The sequence below is a fragment of the Anomaloglossus baeobatrachus genome, chromosome 6, assembly GCF_048569485.1.
Source record: "Anomaloglossus baeobatrachus isolate aAnoBae1 chromosome 6, aAnoBae1.hap1, whole genome shotgun sequence".
Taxonomy (NCBI): domain Eukaryota; kingdom Metazoa; phylum Chordata; class Amphibia; order Anura; family Aromobatidae; genus Anomaloglossus; species Anomaloglossus baeobatrachus.
Window position 1 is genome coordinate 214,260,630 of NC_134358.1, and position 21,572 is coordinate 214,282,201.

At 45.4% G+C, this 21,572-nt stretch overlaps 1 protein-coding gene across 1 annotated transcript in view; it reads right to left on the bottom strand.

The window, feature by feature from the left end:
* Positions 1 to 21,572, bottom strand: part of PARD6G (par-6 family cell polarity regulator gamma) — a 155,330-nt gene that overhangs the window by 73,666 nt on the left and 60,092 nt on the right. Inside the window, exon 2 of the mRNA XM_075314673.1 lies at positions 19,071 to 19,293. Within this exon, the coding sequence (XP_075170788.1) occupies positions 19,071 to 19,293 (223 nt within the window). The remainder of the gene's footprint in view (positions 1 to 19,070; positions 19,294 to 21,572) is intronic.

Below are 21,572 nucleotides of genomic sequence, written 5' to 3' on the forward strand. Positions count from 1 at the left end.
AAAAAATAAATAAAAAAAATCACGCAAATACCCTTTAAGAAACGGATGTGGATGTGTTTTGATGTACAAATACAAAATTCAATTGGGACAAAATAAATAAAATATATGCCAAGGAGAAAAAACAAAATAACTAAAATCGTGCAGGTGGGAATTAGAAAATGCTCACTCATCTAGCAGAATCTGACCCATCGTAGTCCTCTGCTAACAGAAACTGCTAAAAGGAAACCTACAGGGCAAAAAACATTAAGAAAGCATCAAATTCTATTTTTAATAGTAGAAAATTATGTCAGGCAGTGTATTCCAAAGGTCACCAACGTCCTGTGTGTAGGGAGACTGAGCAGGAGGTGTATTAATTAGGGAAACATGCCCACTAGTGACCCGCTATCAGCAAGAGACTTTACACAGGATTATTAATCATCAGTGCCTGACCTCGGGGTCCCCGCATGGTCTCATGTACACTCACCACTATTAACTTTAAAGAGGTTAACAAAACAAACCATATCCAAACCGCTCAATGTTCAGAGGTGTTGCCACAACACAATGAGTTTTTACTTACAAGTGGATTGTATGTGGAAACCAATTTAATATGGCACCATTCATGATTCATATCGGAAAACATTACTACATTTCCTTTAAAGAGCTTACGATTAAACTATTCCTGTATACTCATTTAGGAATGATCTGCTTCTTTGTCCCTGTAGGCCACAAACACCCAAGTTCTTTGGTTTACAGATAGCCAAACATGTAAAAATAGTGATCTGACTAGTAGTCTGAATATTAGGGCTCATTCATCAAGTTTTTCATGTGCCTATGCCTGTCATTCAAGGACAAAAAAACACTCATTATGGGACACTGGGCTTTTCATGTCTCTTCTGCACCAAAACAAGGAGACCTGTCTGATCTAAGTAACAGATCAATGGTGTGTGTGTGTGTGTGCGTGCACATAAATACTTCCAGGTCCAGTACCTTTCACTACAATGTGTGTGTGTGTGTGTGTGTGTAGGGGGAATAGAGTAGACAGTGCTGCAGATGTTTTTGTAAATCCCACTCATCCTTGCTGTATTCTCCCTCTCCCCACACTGACTGCAGTGACAGAAGATTAGGAAGTGTTTGTAATCACACTCGAGCTCTGATTTATGCAACACAAAATAGGTGAGAAAATCAGGGCTGAGCACAGGAAGTGTTCTCTCCCTCCCCCTAGGCCCATATAAACAAATTGTAATCTAAAAAATCATGTCATTCTCACATCAGATGGTGTATTATGTAAAAATGCAGGAAGTGGAGAATTGCTCTAATATGGAACTGTATGGAAGTCTCCTTGTCCCAGTTTAACAAACTGTGTAAAAGAAAAAAAAAAATCTGGTTAGTAAACTAGTCCCCGTACATGTGGTTTATTGAGCATAAGTCCTACACCAGTATGAAATAGAGAAAAGTGTTGTAAACCAATAACTTAGCACCAGTCATTTATAGGAAGAAGTGGAAAAAAATGGCAGTGCTGTGACTTTTTAGATCATCCTGTAAACACTTTAATGATTTTTAGTTCTACATCATTTTAGTAGTTAAAATATTTGCATATATTAAAATTGCTCAACCTGAACCTACAGTGTAGTATACCATGGAAGAAGAGCTAGTTGTTGCCAAATAATGTGAAAAACTGTAGCGTTATTTCTCCTTTGTAAGGAAGGAAAAAAGGTAAAGCTGTTCAATGACCTGTGATTGTTGTGAAAAGAATAAAAAAGGGAAGAAAAAAAAAAAAGCTTGTGGAAATAAAACCCCAGCACAATATCCCACATGACACCAATGAAGAGTCTGTTCTGTGCAAATACCGATTATTCTCCACATTTCATTTCTTCACACAGCCTGTCTACTGGGTATGGGAAAGTCAGAAGTGAGAGGAAAAGTCAGAAGCGAGAGGAAAAAAGTACTGCAGGCAGAAATCTCCTTTCATTAGACTCAGGAGGTAGAAAGCACCGTTTACTGTTAATAAATGTAAGTGACATGGAAAAACGTGCAACAAAGCCTGAAATCAGTCAGACAGCAAGACTGACAAACTAGGAGCACACCAACAAAATGTAAAAGCCACCGATGGTCCACAATGAGAGCCAATGGGCAAAAATTGCACCAGTTTCCAAGTTGAGGTGCCCATACTGAAGTGGATTTAAATGGACAAATCCAGCCAATATGAGCGTGGATGATGTGAAATGTAACCATGAACACTCGTGAGCTCCAACTGATCACAGGCGGTCATCGCCTAAAATCGTTAGGTTTTTTTTTTTATATGATTTTTTTTTTATCCAAACACTCATTTAGAGAGCATTCCCAGACAGATTGTTCATTAGTAGCCCGGTATCACTGAACATGTATGGCAAGGTGGAAGGACTGATGTTATGTCCAGGTGGACTAAAGGTGTACTGCTGCATCAAGCGTTCCCCAGATGATCATTCATTCAATAGTTTTTCAACCAGGAAACTACTGCACGACCACTGTAGGCCACCGTCACGTTCAGTGTTTGGTAAGTTTTTTTTACCTCACCATTTGTAGCCAAATCAGGAGTGGAACAATTCGAGGGGAAATAGAATTGAAAAATTCAAAAATGCTGCTCGTGTTTCTCCCACTCCTAGTTTTGGCTACAAATACTGAGGTAAACCCCCCCTCAAAAATAAAAACTCAAATCCTCAATGTGTGCACTTGGCCTTAAAATTATATTCATATAAGAGGGAGAGAATGAATAATGAATGATCGTGGGGTTCATGGCTGTACGGTGCCAGTTTGGGAAATTAAAAGGAAATACAACCCTAATCCTCATTCAAAAAATATATTCATCATTTCTTTTACTAGACTGACAGCCTGTGTTCAGGTGACTGACAACCACAGCCAGTAAATTTTATATTTAAGCCAAGGTGTGGTCAGACATCAGTTCGGGGCTTAGGAGGGAGGTTATATTGCTAATAAAGCCCTGCAAACGCACTCCTTACAATATCAAACGCACATCACATAGGACACATACTGAACAGACCGAGCGACTATGGAGGCTCTGTAACCACCTGAAGTGGCAAATACTAAAATGCCCATCTGACTTTCTATAGATCTGCTACGACGAGATGCCACAAGGACAACAATGGACAAAAAGGTCTTAAAAAGTCATTTCACCAGTTATCACAAGAGATGTGTGGCATAAATCACAGAATATATAACAACTACCTGATAAGAGCAGGTCCCAGAGAGGAGACCTGCTCTTATCCCCAGATAGAGGGTCCTCATAACCCCAGTTCTAACTGGCATACGACCACCAGTGAGTGAAGTGGCACAAACTTGGTCCATTCATTAAAATAGAAGTTCCAAAGACAGTTAAAAGTATGTGAACCCCCCAACAATGAATAGCCGGCGGCTGGGCATTACCCAAAACGGGGAATTTGTGTTTTAGAGATTGGATACGCCAAACCTGTTTCTCGTGACATAACCCCCTTTGGCCATGTTCACACACACACACACTACATCTTTTAGGGCTGCTTCTCACTTGCGAGTTTCTCGCAGTAGAGCAATGCGAGAAAAACTCGCATTGGAATCGGACACATGTTAGTGAATGATTCAGCTCTCATCTGCGATTTTTTTTCTCAGTCCAAATCGGACCGAGAAAAAAAATCGCAGCATGCTGCTTTTTTGCGAGTTTCTACTGCGAGTTTCTCCAATGCAAGTCTATGGGAGCGTGTAAAAAAAAAAAAAATCGGATGTCACGGGACGGCATTCACACCATCTTAGTGACATCCGATTTTCTAAATACATTTCTCGCATGTTTCCTAAAACACTGGAAACGAGCGATGTCTCCCAATGTCTGTCAATCACTATTCCCTGTCAGTCGGTCTCTCCCTCTCGGTCTCCATTCTCTCTCTGTCGGTCCGTCACTATCTCTGTCCCTCTCTCACAGTCTGTCGGTCAGTTTCCCCCCTCTCTCATACTCACTGTTCCCCGATCTCCGGCGCGGCGCTGCACGGCTTTCTCACTGCTCCGGCGGCTTTTACTATTTTGAAAAAGCCGGCCGCTCATTAAACAATCTCGTATTCCCTGCTTTCCCCGCCCACAGGCGCCTATGATTGGTTGCAGTGAGACACGCCCCCACGCTGAGTGACAGGTGTCTCACTGCACCCAATCACAGCAGCCGGTGGGCGGGTCTATACTGTGCAGTGAAATAAATAAATAATTTAAAAAAAATGGCGTGCGGTCCCCCCAAATTTTAATACCAGCCAGATAAAGCCATACGGCTGAAGGCTGGTATTCTCAGGATGGGGAGCTCCACGTTATGGGGAGCCCCCCAGCCTAACAATATCAGCCAACAGCCGCCCAGAATTGCCGCATACATTATATGCGACAGTTCTGGGACTGTACCCGGCTCTTCCCGATTTACCCTGGTGCGTTGGCAAATCGGGGTAATAAGGAGTTATTGGCAGCCCATAGCTGCCAATAAGTCCTAGATTAATCATGTCAGGCGTATATGAGACACCCTCCATGATTAATCTGTAAGTTACAGTAAATAAACACACACACACACACACACACACACGAAAAAATCCTTTATTAGAAATAAAAAACACAAACACATTCCCTCATTACCAATTTCATAAGCCCCAAAAAGCCCTCCATATCCGGCGTACTCCACGGACCTCCAGCGTCGCTTCCAGCATGAAGGTGACAGGAGCTGCAGAAGACACCGCCGCTCCGGTCACCTCCAAGCAGCAACTGAGGTGAGTAGCGCGATCTGCTGAGGTGTCACTGAGGTTACCCGCTGTCACCGCTGGATCCAGCGGTGACAGCGGGTAACCTCAGTGACACCTCAGCTGATCGCGCTACTCACCTCAGTTGCTGCTTGGAGGTGACCGGAGCGGCGGTGTCTTCTGCAGCTCCTGTCACCTTCATGCTGGAAGCGACGCTGGAGGTCCGTGGAGTACGCCGGATATAGAGGGCTTTTTGGGGCTTATTAAATTGGTAATGAGGGAATGTGTTTGTGTTTTTTATTTCTAATAAAGGATTTTTTCATGTGTGTGTGTTTATTTACTGTAACTTACAGATTAATCATGGAGGGTGTCTCATAGACGCCTGACATGATTAATCTAGGACTTATTGGCAGCTATGGGCTGCCAATAACTCCTTATTACCCCGATTTGCCAACGCACCAGGGTAAATCGGGAAGAGCCGGGTACAGTCCCAGAACTGTCGCATATAATGTATGCGGCAATTCTGGGCGGCTGTTGGCTGATATTGTTAGGCTGGGGGGCTCCCCATAACGTGGAGCTCCCCATCCTGAGAATACCAGCCTTCAGCCGTATGGCTTTATCTGGCTGGTATTAAAATTGGGGGGGACCGCACGCCATTTTTTTTAATTATTTATTTATTTCACTGCACAGTATAGACCCGCCCACCGGCTGCTGTGATTGGGTGCAGTGAGACACCTGTCACTCAGCGTGGGGGCGTGTCTCACTGCAACCAATCATAGGCGCCTGTGGGCGGGTAAAGCAGGGAATACGAGATTGTTTAATGAGCGGCCGGCTTTTTCAAAATAGTAAAAGCCGCCGGAGCAGTGTGAATGTCGTGCAGCGCCGGGGATCGGTGAGTATGAGAGAGGGCTGCTAACTTCAGTCACTCAGGGGATTAGCGGTCACCGGTGAGTCCTTCACTGGTGACCGCTAATCAGGACGCGGCACAGACAGAGCCGCAGCATGACAATAAAATCGGGTTAAGTTCACCCGAGTTCATTATGACAGTGCGGCTCTGTGTCTGCTGTCATCTGCCATTCAGCTCTGCTACATGGCTGTCTGTGTCTGCTGTCAGCGGCCATGTAGCAGCGCTGAATGGCAGATGACATAGTAAAAAATACGCATTACACACGCATTACACACGCTAGTAAAATCTCAGAAATAGCATCGCACTTGCGTTGCACTCGCACCTAACGTGAACTAAAATCAGCCGAGTTTTTTTCAGCCCAGTCGGACCGATTTTACTCGCATAGATGTGTTTCCACCCTTACTGCGTTTTTGGTGCATTTTGAGGTCATAAAGATGCACCTAAATGCATGCATTTTGTTCCCACAGAAAAGTCTATGATGTTTCTATGTTGCTGTCCACACTGGGCATCTTTTTTTGGCTGCATCTTGGCTGCGTTTTTGAAGATGCAGCATGTCAATTCTTTGTGTTTTTCTAATGTTAGAGCCCTTCCAGTCAATAGATTTGACCTGAAAAACGCACTGGGCAAAATGAATCAAAAACTCCTGCGTGTTTGATGCGTTTTTTTGCCGCCAGTGCGTTTTCTTTAGGCCAAAAACGCTGCATCTTTAGGCTATGTGCCCATGGGACAATGTACCCGCCGATTTTGCCACGGAAAACTTGTGGATTTATCTGGATTTTCCAGATAAATCCGCAGGTTTAAGCAAGTACAGACACTCCCCACATAATCCTATGGGATTTGGGGAGTGCTGTGTCCATGCTGCAATATGTGCGGCTGCGGAATATGCTGCGGATGTCCCGCAGCCACATGTAACTGCATGTCAATTATTCATGCGGAAATATCTGCGGAATTCCCGGCCTTCCACTATGGAGATAAAGTGCAGAAATTCCGCAGGTGTTTCTGCACTTGTCCCGCAGGTTTACCGCAACAACTCCGCACATACACCACAGCAATGGATAGCTGCGGATTCCGGTGAGTTGCTGCGGGAAACCTGCGGATATATCCGCGGGTACATTGTCCTGTGCCCACGGGACAATGTACCCGCGGATATATCCGCAGGTTTCCCTGGATTCACTGGAATCCGCAGCTATCCATTGCTGCGGTATATGTGCGGAGTTGTTGCGGTAAACACATAGCCTTATGGTTAGAAAAGGTGCAGTGTGTGAACATAGCCTTTGATGGACAGACTCTAAACAAATTACACATCCCTTCTTCTAGATTGAGTCAAGATGAATGTAGGAAAATCCTGGAACCATATTATCCAGTACTGAAAGGGAATAATACTATTTTGTAGTAAGGATATGTTCACAACAAAAATGTTCTAGTAGTTCTGGATCTAAAACTACAAAAAGTGAACAAAGAATAGTAAGGTATGAGATTTTATAAAGGGTCATCTCCACCCTACGGAAATGTCTTCTATCGTTTAGCGGTGCAGACTGTAAAGATTTAGCATGTAAAATTTTCCCACAAGTGACACAATCCACATGAAAAACACATTTTTCCAGAAAAAGTAGAAGAAGCCAGATACTTAAAAACAGACAGCCGGCAGACACTAGCGTGTGCTCATGAAAGGACCATATGTAGCGGGCTGACGTAGACGTCTATGCTATTCTCTGGTACAGCATGTGTGTTTTCAGAGAAACAGAGGCCCACAGATTCCCACGAAATGTTAATATTTACTAAGGAGAGACGCTTAGATGATGCCGTCTCCCGTACAATGCATGATACAATTACTGCCTCCTGTTTTCTGCGGCTATGTCGGAATAAAAAGGGATTACCTTACACTCGAGTCACTACAACCATCAGTCCTCAAGATGAGCACGAACGTTTCAAGAACCAGTTCACACACATTCCAGCTAATGCTCCAGATTAGATTTCTTTCCTCAAGAAAACCCCAGCGACACAATAGCCTTTATTCACTGCCAACACAAGCGCCGTACAGCATAAAGGCCAGGGTCAGTGTACCCAAGGCACCCCAAACAACACGGCCCATTATCTATCCCTAGATCAGTCCCTAGCCCAAAAATACTCAGATACCAAAAATAGATTAGGAGACATCCACCCTGTGGTCAATTTAATAAGAGGCCAATTAAAGGGGTGGACTGAACTTTAAGCCCTATCTACTTTTGTAATTAGCTTTCATAAAGGCAATTTGTAACCAGGATTTTGCTATGTAATCAAGGTATCACCATAATGTAGGATTATCAATCCTGCTTACAATAATGTCTCACTTAAAACACTGTATTGATGCAGCAATACATACTGTATCAGCAAGAGATCACTACTACAGAACAACTGGCCTTTCTAGTCCCACCACACCTCTAGCACTGATTAGCAGCTCTGTCGCTATGCAATGTACACAGAAAGATGTGGCGTGTGCGGGGTTTTACACCGCTCGCCAACTGAGATCTGCTACCAGAAGAAAATCATCAATTACATCACCCAGTACATTAAGTGATACATCACTGGAACCCGGTTCTCTGTCTCTACCTCATGGTGCTGTTAGATTACATAGCAAAAACCTGCTGACAGTATTTTCCCTATTCTGCCTCCCCCCCCCCCCCCATGTAGTGTTTTTTTTTTATTTTACTTCCTGTTAGGTTTTATTTTTGAGGAGTCTTAAATAGGACATCACAGGAGGCTGGGGCTGCACTCACTTCTTTGCAGCATGCATCACCCTTCCTGCAACAGGACATCTTTAGAGTGCGGCATCGCGATCACTTACTGCAGCTGTCACCATCATCTCCAGATGATAGCCAGGTTCAGTTGAGGTGATCGAGAAGTGATCACAGCTTCAGTCGCTGCCATCACAGTCACTCACCGCAGTCTCTTGCCCTTAAAGGAATAGTCATAAGGGGTTAGTGATATAAACTGCGCGACACCAGTGCCGCCTCCTGATGATGTGTTTCAGGGCGGTCATTCTGTCATTCACCCTGCGTATATCACCACCTTCAAACAGTTACCAGGCAGTCAGTGCCAGGGGTGTGGTTACAGCCACCGCTCACTATGCACTTAGCAGTGATTGAACCCGCACCCATGCCACCCCTATGACTGGTAGTCTACAGTTATTTTTTTTCCCAGCAGCAGGTCAGTAAGTGCAGACGCCAGGAAGGGTCAAAACGCTATTAACCTTTAACCTGCAGATTAAACCCATATCTGCAGATTAATAGCATTTTTTTCCCCACGACAGGTTCCCTTTAAAAAAGGTCATCGGCTGACCATTACATGAACTGATGTAGCACATGTAGACCGTATCTCGCAGAGTAAGGAACAATGTAACATAACTGTCACACGTGCGTTTCTGAATGTTATTCCAGATGTTCCTTCAGGATGGGATTAACAGTTTACACGCCATTCTCCGGTATCTCCGGCTGCAGAGGCTTCTGAAAGCTGCTTTATTTGGCGGGGAACCAGTCAACCTTTCAGCTTAGTTGATTTTCCAGAAATATATTCCATTTCACATGGAGGTGACAGAACTGGGGCAAATTTCGTTTTGGGGACAAGTGATGACACATTCAGTGTGGATTTAGAAAAAATAATATGCAATATTAAATATTATCATCTATAAAAAGAACAGCTTTGAATATACCATGCATAGAGGCGAAGAGTTATATAAATGTCAGACTGCTCAATAAATCAACATTCTTTACTAGAAACAGAAGAACTAGAGTTCGAGGAAAAGAATTACTACTATTTAGATCAAGGGCGTGCAACTATAGCCCCAGGGGGCAACATGTGGCCTGACATGCCATTCTTGAAGCCCCTAAACCTGAGGTCACAGATGTGCGTGTGCACAAGTCAGATAGGAGGAGTGGCACATGGGTGGGCGTAGGGATGTCCAAGTACTAATAATACACTGTCCAGACCATGGATTCCCATATATTGAATGTATTTGCAGAATGGGGGTCTTGTGCCCCCCTCTTTTATGCTCCAGAAAGGAGTAGATCAAGTAGAGTTTACCATGTGTGTCTATCCTCACTGTAATAGATTACTCAGTGGTGTCCTACTTCTATATACACTGTCAGTATGCCATAAAGGTCTTAGGGAATCTGTCTCCGGGTTTTTGCCACCTAATCTATGAGCACAATGCTATAGGGGCAGAAACTCTCACTCTAATGATGTGCCATTTAATGGGCTGCTTGCTATAGTTTTGATAATCTCCTAATAAGTGATTTTTATCACTAGAGGACTAGTAAACCTGCTGCCATATAGTTCTCCGTATTCATGAGCGCTGTATAATTTCGTCACCACCACTGATTGGCAGCTTTCTGACTATGAACAGTGTACACAGAAACCTGCCAATCTGTTTTGGGGCTGAGATATAGTGTTCCACATTCAGAGAAAGGATGACCTGCAGCCAAGAAAACAGATTTTTTTTTTTTTATCAAAACGGCAGCAACAAGTAAAGCTCTACAATTACATTAGGGTGCTCTCAGTTGGGGTAGCAAAAACCTGCTGACAGATTCCCTTAAAGGCACATATTCACTGTCCAGTAATCCTCGAGTTTGGCAGGTTAACGACACATCATTCATGATTTGTGTAACGTGAATGGGTTTGATCGACCCAATGATGTGTCTAGAATTGCTCGGTCATCGCGCACGAAAGTCTGACCAACAGAATTCTTGTTCATGTCACTGGAGCAGAGTTTAGGCTCCTCTGCATTATTGCCCTTTGAGCAATGCTCCCCTTGATAAAGACCTTAAAAATCAGAACTAAGGTGGTCTATATAATTCAGGAACAGACACACAGAGACAGAGACAGACACACACAGAGACAGACACACACAGAGACAGACACACACAGAGACAGACACACACAGAGACAGACACACACAGAGACAGACACACACAGAGACAGACACACACAGAGACAGACACACACAGAGACAGACACACACAGAGACAGACACACACAGAGACAGACACACACAGAGACAGACACACACAGAGACAGACACACACAGAGACAGACACACACAGAGACAGACACACACAGAGACAGACACACAGAGACAGAGACAGACACACACAGACAGACACACACAGAGACAGACACACACAGAGACAGACACACACAGAGACAGACACACACAGAGACAGACACACACAGAGACAGACACACACAGAGACAGACACACACAGAGACAGACACACACAGAGACAGACACACACAGAGAGACACACACAGAGAGACACACACAGAGACAGACACACACAGAGACAGACACACACAGAGACAGACACACACAGAGACAGACACACACAGAGACAGACACACACAGAGACAGACACACACAGAGACAGACACACACAGAGACAGACACACACAGAGACAGACACACACAGAGACAGACACACACAGAGACAGACACACACAGAGACAGACACACACAGAGACAGACACACACAGAGACAGACACACACAGAGACAGACACACACAGAGACAGACACACACAGAGACAGACACACACAGAGACAGACACACACAGAGACAGACACACACAGAGACAGACACACACAGAGACAGACACACACAGAGACAGACACACACAGAGACAGACACACACAGAGACAGACACACACAGAGACAGACACACACAGAGACAGACACACACAGAGACAGACACACACAGAGACAGACACACACAGAGACAGACACACACAGAGACAGACACACACAGAGACAGACACACACAGAGACAGACACACACAGAGACAGACACACAGAGACAGAGACACAGAGACAGAGACACAGAGACAGAGACAGACACACACAGAGACAGACACACACAGAGACAGACACACACAGAGACAGACACAGAGACAGAGACAGACACACAGAGACAGAGACAGACACACAGAGACAGAGACAGACACACAGAGACAGAGACAGACACACAGAGACAGAGACAGACACACAGAGACAGAGACAGACACACAGAGACAGAGACAGACACACAGAGACAGACACACAGACAGAGACAGACACCTCATTGGTCAAAGGAGCCAAGGGAATGCAATAGACCAAAATCAGGACACTTGACCTTGTGCAAAGAGTTATTCAAATGACTTTTCATGTTTTTAAAAAAACAAAAAAACACAAAACCTCTGAATTCTTCACCCAATTAAACCAAAAGATGATATACCGTACGGCTGAGCTTATTCTTTGCTGAATTCTAAGGTGATTTAATAATGGAATTTCAGAATGGTCCTTCATTAACATGAAATGTCACTCTCTCAATTTATTATGAGATATCTTATGGCACCAAAGGCCACTACCAATTGATGTAAATGAACGTTAAAAAAAAAGGGAATCTGTCAATAGGATCAACCCTCTCAAGACCTTAAAATTTAAAGCACCACTTCAGCGGGGTTTTTTTTGTTTTGGGGTTCAGTGTTGGAGTGGTGTCCCCAGTGTTCTACTTACCCTCCAGTGTTTTCAAGCTTTTTCAGTACCGCTCTGGTTTGGCGCCGCCATCTTGTGATTATAATTTCTGACTGGCTGGAAGCCAGAAGTTAGTCACAAACTCTCAATGCCTCTCAGAGCCAACATGAGGGTCTCACAGATTTGTATTTGTGACCTCTGGCTCGCTTTATGAAACACTGGAGCTGCCAGCATGTCACAAATCTATGGAGACCAACAGGAGCGGCAGTGATAGAAGATGAAGTCACTGGAGGGAGAGTATGAAACCGGGGACTTCAATTTAAAGCAAGACTTTAGAGGTGCAATAGAAAAACCACTAGAGTGGTGCTTTAAATAAAAGGGGAGACCTGTGACTAACAGAACAAGAGAATTTAGTCTGCTCACAATTACATGTGCTGCAGCTCTCACAGCTCTGCTGTACTGCAACAATACTGCAACCCTGGCTGCCTGCGAGAAGGAAGAGGAAACAGAAAGGAACCTACAGAGGTGTCAGTCATCACACACAGCTCTGCAGTGAGATCAGGAGAGCAGAGAGCGGCCATCACTCCGGTAATGCTTCATTCTATTGAAAATAAGCCCTGGACGCAGAATCTCATGCAGATCAGTGTAAAGCCCACAGCCATAAACAGCTCATTTACATATGGCTTTCTCTGGAATAAGGGTACTGTCACACTTTAGCGATGCTCCAGTGATTCCACCAGCGATCTGACCTGGTCAGGATCGCTGATGCATCGCTACATGGTCGCTGGTGAGCTGTCAATCAGGCAGATCTCACCAGCGACCAGCCCCCAGCGACGCGTGGAAGCGATGCTGCACTTGGTAACTAAGGTAAATATCGGGTAACCAAGCAAAGCACTTCTCTTGGTTACCCAATATTTACCTTGGTTACAGCTTACCGCAGACTGCCAGACGCCGGCTCCCTGCTCCCTGCACAATTCAGACGTTGCTCTCTCGCGGTGTCACACAGCGATGTGTGCTTCACAGCGGGAGAACAACGTTAAAAAAAATAAAATGAACCAGCACTGTGTAACGAGCAGGAATTTCAGAGCAGGGGCCAATTCGCTGCTCGGTGTCACACACAGCGAGATCGCTAATGAGGTCACTGGCGCGTCACAAAAACCGTGACTCAGCAGCGATCTCGCTATGTGAGAAGTACCCCTAAGGCTACTTTCACACATCCGGATTTTTGCTCTGCGGCACAATACGGCGTTCAGCAGAAAAACAGCAACCGGCTTTTGTAACGCCGGTTGCGGTTTTTTTTGCATAGACTTACATTAATGCCGTATTGTGCAGCAGGGGCTTGCGTTCGGTCCGGTTTTGGCCGCATGCGGCAGATTTAGCCGATGCCGCGGCCGGATCAAACGTTCCCTGCAACGTTTTTTGCTCCGGCAAAAAACACCGCATCGCGCCGCATCCGGCCGCTGCGGCGCATTTTTCAATGCATACCTATGGAGGCCGGATGCGGCACGATGCGGAAAAAAACGCATCCGCTCGCCGCATGCGGTTTTTTCCACTGCGCATGCTCAGTAGCATTCCGCAACCGGAAAAAAACGGACGGGCCGCATGTAAAAACTTATGCAAAGGATGCGGTGTTTTCGCTGCATCCGTTGCATAGTTTTCACAGCCGGATTCAGCCGCAGTGCTCAAACCGGATGTGTGAAAGTAGCCTAAGACATCAGATATCAAGGCATCATTTCATGCAGTTCCATATGACCTACATGTCTATATCTAGACAGCTCAGGAGGGGTGATCCTAATGACAGATTCCTTTAAATACAACATTTTAAGTCATAAATAAGCGCCATGTCTGACATACCATATTTATTGATTGGTGTACTCTTCTGTAGACTTGCAATCTTCCAGTATTCCTAGTAAACCTAAATACCATTTCATGGCTTACAGCACATTATAGGTCAACTTTATCACTTGTGTTCCTTGTAAAGGGGCCAGGAAAGGTCACTCATAGGGGGATGGGTCCAACGCTGCCACACGAGGTTGTGATCTGGCTACTTGTAAACTTAGTAAATCTGTGAACCCTTGTGCACACTACAAACAATGTAAAATGAACCAGAGCTTTACAAAGTTAGCGGTTCTGTTTCAGTACACCGCAGAGGTCAAGATTACTTACCCTCAAACAACTTGTGCTCTGCACCCTTAAAAAGTGGCTGCAAACCTAAGGGCAAGGTCTTTTCACCGTCCAAATGTCATGTCCAATTAAACAGAAAGATGTCAGTGAGTCAACCAAGCCAGCAATGGCCCCAAGTGATTACGAATAAAGTCTAGATAACTAATGTACAAGACGCTGCAATAGAAGATCTAATCTTCACTTCTAAGTAGCATTATACGAAGAAAAAAAGTGCATCTTTTGGAATAATCTGGATATCTGTATGTAAGACCTTTTTAAAATAAGCAATGTGTCATCTAGGAAATTGTAAACCTCAACTAACGGAAACATACATACATACATACATACAGCCTCATGGGTGTGATACATAGTGCAACAGAAGAAAAAAAAAAACAAAAACACATTGTCATTTTGATAAAATCAATGTTCCTAATCTAGTAGCAGTTTGATGTGACCCTAAACAACTATTCAACACTTTCAATTCTCTCCTCCGTCCTCCAGAACCACCTCCCTCTCCTCTCCTCTCAGCTGAAGACTTTGCCTCTTTCTTCAAGCAGAAGATTGACAACATCAGAGCAAGCTTTGGCCCACAAACACCACAGCCCCTCACCATAGCTACTCAGCCCTCTTCCTCCAAATACAGCTTCTCCACCATGACAGAAGATCATCTTTCCACTCTACTCTCAAGATCACATCTAACCACCTGTGCGCTCGACCCACTCCCATTGCACTTCATCCACAACATCACCGCAGTCCTCATCCAGGCCCTAACCCATCTCTTCAACCCATCACTAACAAGTGGTGTATTCCCTTCATGCGTTAAACATGCCTCCATTACACCCATCCTCAAAAAGCCCTCCCTTGACCCATCCTCTGTGTCTAGCTACCGCCCCATATCCCTTCTCCCCTATGCCTCAAAACTACTAGAACAGCATGTCCATCTTGAACTGTCCTCATACCTCTCATCCTGCTCCTTCTTAGACCAGCTACATTCTGGCTTCCGACCACATCACTCTACTGAAACTGCCCTAACCAAAGTCACCAATGACCTACTAACTGCCAAAGCCAAGCGACACTACTCTATCCTCCTCCTCCTGGACCTGTCCTCTACCTTCGACACAGTAGACTATTCCCTCCTACTACAGATTCTCTTATCTCTGCGCATCACAGACTTGGGCCTATCTTCGATCTACTCATACCTAACCGACCGAACTTTCAGCGTCTCCCGCTCTCACACCAGTTCCTCATCTCGCCGCCTATCTGTCGGTGTCCCACAAAGCTCAGTTCTTGGACCCCTGCCGTACTCTATCTACACCTTCGGCCTGGGACAGCTCATAGGCTTTCAGTATCTCTATGCCGATGACACACAGATCTACCTCTCTGGACCTGACATTACCTCTCTACTAACCAAAATTCCACAATGTCTGTCTGCTATTTCATCCTTCTCTGCACGATTCCTAAAGCTTAACATGGACAAAACAGAGTTCATAGTCTTTCCCCCTCCTCACTCATCTCCTCCAAGAAGCCTTTCCATCAAACTTGATGGTTGCTCACTCTCCCCAGTCTCATAAGCTTCTTGCCTTGGAGTAACCCTCGACTCTGCTCTATCCTTCAAGCCACACATCCAAGCCCTCTTCACCTCATGCAGACTACAACTCAAAAATATCTCCCGGATCCGTGCTTTCCTTGACCAAGAATCAGCAAAAACATTAGTGCATGCCCTCATCATCTCCTGCCTCGACTACTGCAACCTCCTGGTCTCTGGCCTCCCCTCCAGCACTCTTGCACCCCTCCAATCTATCCTAAACTCTCCAGCCCGCTTAATCCACCTCTCCCCTTGCTATCCCCAGCCTCGCCACTCTGCCAATCCCTTCACTGGCTTCCCATTGCCCAACGACTCCAGTTCAAAACATTAACCATGACAAAAAGCCATCCACAACCTATCTCCTCCCTACATCTGTGACCTAGTCTCCCGGTACCTACCTGCATGCAACCTCAGATCCTCACAAGACCTCCTTCTCTACTCCTCTCATCTCCTCTTCCCACAATCGCGTACAAGATTTCTCCCGTGCCTCCCCCATACTCTACCTCAACATATCAGACTCTTCCCTACCGTGGAAAGCTTCAAGAGGAACCTCAAGACCCATCTCTTCCAACAAGCCTACAACCTACAATAACCCTCAGGCCAGTGCACCACTGTGCAACCAGCTCTGTCCTCACCTATTGTACTATCACCCATTCCCTGTAGACACTGCGCCCTCGGGGGCAGGGTCCTCTCTCCTCCTATACCAGTCTGTTTTGTATTGTTATTGATTGTTGTACGTATACCCTCTTTCACTTGTAAAGCGCCACGGAATAAATGGCGCAATAATATAATATTCTTTATAATAATAATTATTATTATTATTAAGTCTGCTAGTAACCCCTTCCTACCCATCCCTGTGTTGTGATAATGTGTAATGTGAATGTATAAAAATGTGTTTTATTACCTTTGTGTTCTGTATGTATATGTGCATGTCACTAGCCCCATGGGCGTTGCATCGCCCTGTGGGCGTGATACCATGGATTTACATCAGCGAACGTGATCGTCGCCACTTCAGATCCCGCGCATGTGCACTTACCAATCCCGCAGCCTTGTTATCTGGGTGCTTGAGTCTCGTGTTCAGACGTGCTCTGCGCATGACCGGAACAGCAAGAGTCATCTGAGCATGTGCAGTGTGCGTCTGAAGACGAGAATCGAGCAAGGCTGCGGGAATGGTAAGTGCGCATGTGCGGGATCTGAAGTAGCGACAGTCACGTTTGCTGATGTAAATCCATGGCATCACGCCCACAGGGACGTGATACCATGGAAAACATGCAAAAGCCCACAGGGCAATGCAACGCCCATGGGACTAGAGACCTGTACATTTACATATAGAACACAAAAGGTGATAAAACATTTTTTATACATTGACATTACTACAACACAGGGATGGGTAGGAAGGGGTTACTCGCACACACATCACACGGCTACTAGGCTACAACACATATTACATGACAGGCTCCCTTTAAAAACCTGGTGGCAGATTCCCTTCAACCAGGGGTTAACACACCATTTATTATACCGTGTTTTTCCAAAAATAAGACCGGGTCTTATATTATTTTTGTTTCCAAAAAAAGGGCTAGGGCTTATTTTTTGGGGGAGGGCTTCTTTTTTTTTTCCCATGAACAACAATAACACATTTAGCTTTAATTTACCTTGAAGGTGTATGGCCAGCTTTAGGGTTAGTAACTGTAACCCTACCTTACATTCACAATTGCTGGTTCAGGGTCTCTTATGGCAACACTTATTGGGCCTCTCAAAACACTTTGGCAGTGGTAGTCTTCTTCTCTGCAGTTGGGAGGGGGCAGAAGGCAGGAGTCTTGAGCGAAACCTGGGAACGGTGGCTGCTTGTGCGGGAGCGAGCAGAGCTGGCCGGGTGGCAGGATCCAAGAGGCAGCACTCGGGAGGCAGAGGTGAGACCATGGAGCGGCAGCCAAGCCCACACCCTAGCACAGTAGCGGCCAGGAGGCGGGACCCAGGAGCTGGTGAGCAGATTTTACCCTGCCATGGTGGGAGGAAGAGGCAAGACTATTTGGGAGCTACATTATGCCTATTCCAGTACCTCCAGTGTTAGGTTGTGGCTCCATGATGTTAGTCACACAACCTACTGCTGGAGGCGCTGACTAACCAGGGCTTATTTTTGGAGTAGGGCTTATATTTAAAGCACACTCAAAAACAATCCCCCTAAACTAAGCTAGAACTTATTTTTGGGGGAGGGATTATTTTTGGAAAAACAGGATATTAATTAAAAAGAAGGGCTAAAGATTGGAGGTGGGGGGGGGTGATGTTAAGAAAAATGACAATGTCATAGATTTCTGTACTTTCTAGTGGTTATATGCCTGGCTAATTCTGGTCTATAATCATAATTGTATGTATTTCAATACAGGACAATTCTGAGAGCTAAATGTTAGATTTAACCATGGAGGTTGATCGAATACACAACTGTATGGTGCACGGCTTTGGCATGTAGTTTCTAAAGAACGTACACTTTACAAGTAAGGCTACTTTCACACTTGCGTTGGACGGCTTCCGTTGCTATCCGCAGCCTTGAGGAATTACGGTAACCGTTGCAGGAATCCGTTATATTCCTCATAGACTTCTATTAGCTACGGATAGCAACAGATGGTCTTCCATTGCATCCGTCCCGCGGCGCATCAGTTGTTTTGACAATGACCGCAAGTGACCGTCGGGCGGATGGAACGCTGCATGTAGTGTTTTTCTGTGCTTGGCGGAGTGTCAAAAAAACGCAACCTGCAGGAATCCGTTGGTGTCTGTTTTTATAATGGATGCCTATGGTGGCGGATTCCGTTAACGCAACAGTCTTTACACAACTGCGCATGCTCAGATGTGTAAAGTCAAGGGAAAAAAAACCTATAGCGGATTGCGTTATTTTGTACGATCTGTAGCATCTATTGTGCCACTATATGCAACGCATCCGTTCCATCCGTCACACAACGCAATGCTACGGATCCCGTCCAACGCAAGTGTGAAAGTAGTCTAAGATTCTAGGTAGGTTATAACATATTACACTTAACCATTTAAATGCTTGAACAAAAAAAAAAAAAATAAATAAAAAGATCAGTTTGTACCTCTCTGGTCTAAACCATGACCATTGAAGGCATATATCCAAGACACTCATGCTTGAATGCTCTAACACTGATATCTAGGATTTAGATCACCTTATTATCTTCTACTTTCACCGTACGATCAGTCTGGTCATCTTACCTTGCTTTTGTATGAACACCCTGAGCAGCGGGTTGGCACTTGAAACTGCTTTACAGAAATTGTCATCATTATTAATGGGAAGAAGGTCACCGTGGACATCGGCATAGCCAAGCATAACATCTACATTGGATATATTGTGGATCTGAAGGAGAAGATTGTAGAATTCCTCAAACGTCCCCGGCTTATATCGATTTAAGGAGAATCTTCTGAACTCTGCTCCATACTGAAAGCAAAAAACACCAGGACCGTTAGAGCAGGATGATCACAGTATTGCATCTTCTAAAAGATGAACTGTTCACATTATTATAAAGCATACATTAAATATTTAATCCATTACAAATGGAAGCCAAGCGGACATGTGGGCACAGCTCAGCTGGCACTGCCCTTCTGGTGCTGTGAACGGAGGATGTTTTATAGGGGCATGATCTATATTTGCAGGTAGATTTCACATAGAAAACATTTTCATGGCACTAAGTCGTATCATATCTCAAGGCTCCATGAAAATGATGCTAGCATATGAACGGTTAATATCCAGAAGGACATGCAGCATATGCGCTCTATCCCAGACAATACATATTGATTAATCACACATTGCAGAAAGGTCAGCAGCCAATCTCCAGTAATGACCCAAGCTTTAACTACAGGAAAATATAAAAAAAAAACAAAAAAAAAACACCCCTGTAAATATTTTAGTAGATGCGCACAACATATGTTCACAAGCTAGGCATTGTATGGGTCCTGAGGAACGCCGGGTACAATGAACCCCAGCAATGATATAGCGCACTCAATGACAGCACTAAATATAAGAAACACTGATCAGCTAGCACGAGCCCATGCCTGCACACACTGGTTCAGAAATATACAAGATGAACTGCACAACTCGTGTGCTCATGTTCTGTCATATCCGGTCCTGGTTTTAAAGTGACCTGTCCATTCTATATACCGTACTTGAAGGTAAAGCGTTAAAGATGCTGGCTGCGTAGTCTGCGCAAAATTACTCCAGTGGCATTGCTTCAGGATAGCGTCCACTGGGCTGAAATGGCTTCACCTAAAAAAGCCAAGCAGGTACACCTACCCAAAACACAGCCCGGCAGGTACACCTACCCAAAACACAGCCCAGCGGGTACACCTACCCAAACACAGCCCAGCGGGTACACCTACCCAAACACAGCCCAGCGGGTACACCTACCCAAACACAGCCCAGCGGGTACACCTACCCAAACACAGCCCAGCGGGTACACCTACCCAAACACAGCCCAGCGGGTACACCTACCCAAACACAGCCCAGCAGGTACACCTACCCAAAACACAGCCCGGCAGGTACACCTACCCAAAACACAGCCCAGCGGGTACACCTACACAAACACAGCCCAGCGAGTACACCTACCCAAACAGCCCAGCGGGTACACCTACCCAAACACAGCCCAGCGGGTACACCTACCCAAACACAGCCCAGCGAGTACACCTACCCAAACACAGCCCAGCGGCTACACCTACCCAAACACAGCCCAGCGGGTACACCTACCCAAACACAGCCCGGCCCAGCAGGTACACCTACCCAAAACACAGCCCGGCAGGTACACCTACCAAAACACAGCCCGGCAGGTACACCTACCCAAACACAGCCCAGCGGGTACACCTACCCAAACACAGCCCAGCGAGTACACCTACCCAAACACAGCCCAGCGGGTACACCTACCCAAACACAGCCCAGCGGGTACACCTACCCAAACACAGCCCAGCGGGTACACCTACCCAAACACAGCCCAGCGGGTACACCTACCCAAACACAGCCCAGCGGGTACACCTACCCAAACACAGCCCAGCGGGTACACCTACCCAAACACAGCCCAGCGGGTACACCTACCCAAACACAGCCCAGCGGGTACACCTACCCAAACACAGCCCAGCGGGTACACCTACCCAAACACAGCCCAGCGGGTACACCTACCCAAACACAGCCCAGCGGGTACACCTACCCAAACACAGCCCAGCGGGTACACCTACCCAAACACAGCCCAGCGGGTACACCTACCCAAACACAGCCCAGCGGGTACACCTACCCAAACACAGCCCAGCGGGTACACCTACCCAAACACAGCCCAGCGGGTACACCTACCCAAACACAGCCCAGCGGGTACACCTACCCAAACACAGCCCAGCGGGTACACCTACCCAAACACAGCCGAGAAGGTTAAAACCACTACTTAGAGAGCCCTAATGTGCTAGACAACTACTGGCAGATAACATTCCCTGTCCAATTGTTGTCCCCTCAAATAATCACATTGTGACATGAACCATTGAAAAAGGTGCTATTAAAAAACAAAAAGTAGTTAAAAAAAATGCAATATAGATTACACATAGTACTTTCAGACATACAAAAATAATACAACTCAGACTTTGGAAATAAAAAAAAGTAGTTTTTTTTTTGTTTTTTTTTTTATAAAGCTGGCCATCTTGCACCACTCTTCTATAGATATCTTGGGCCAAGAAGTAAGAAGG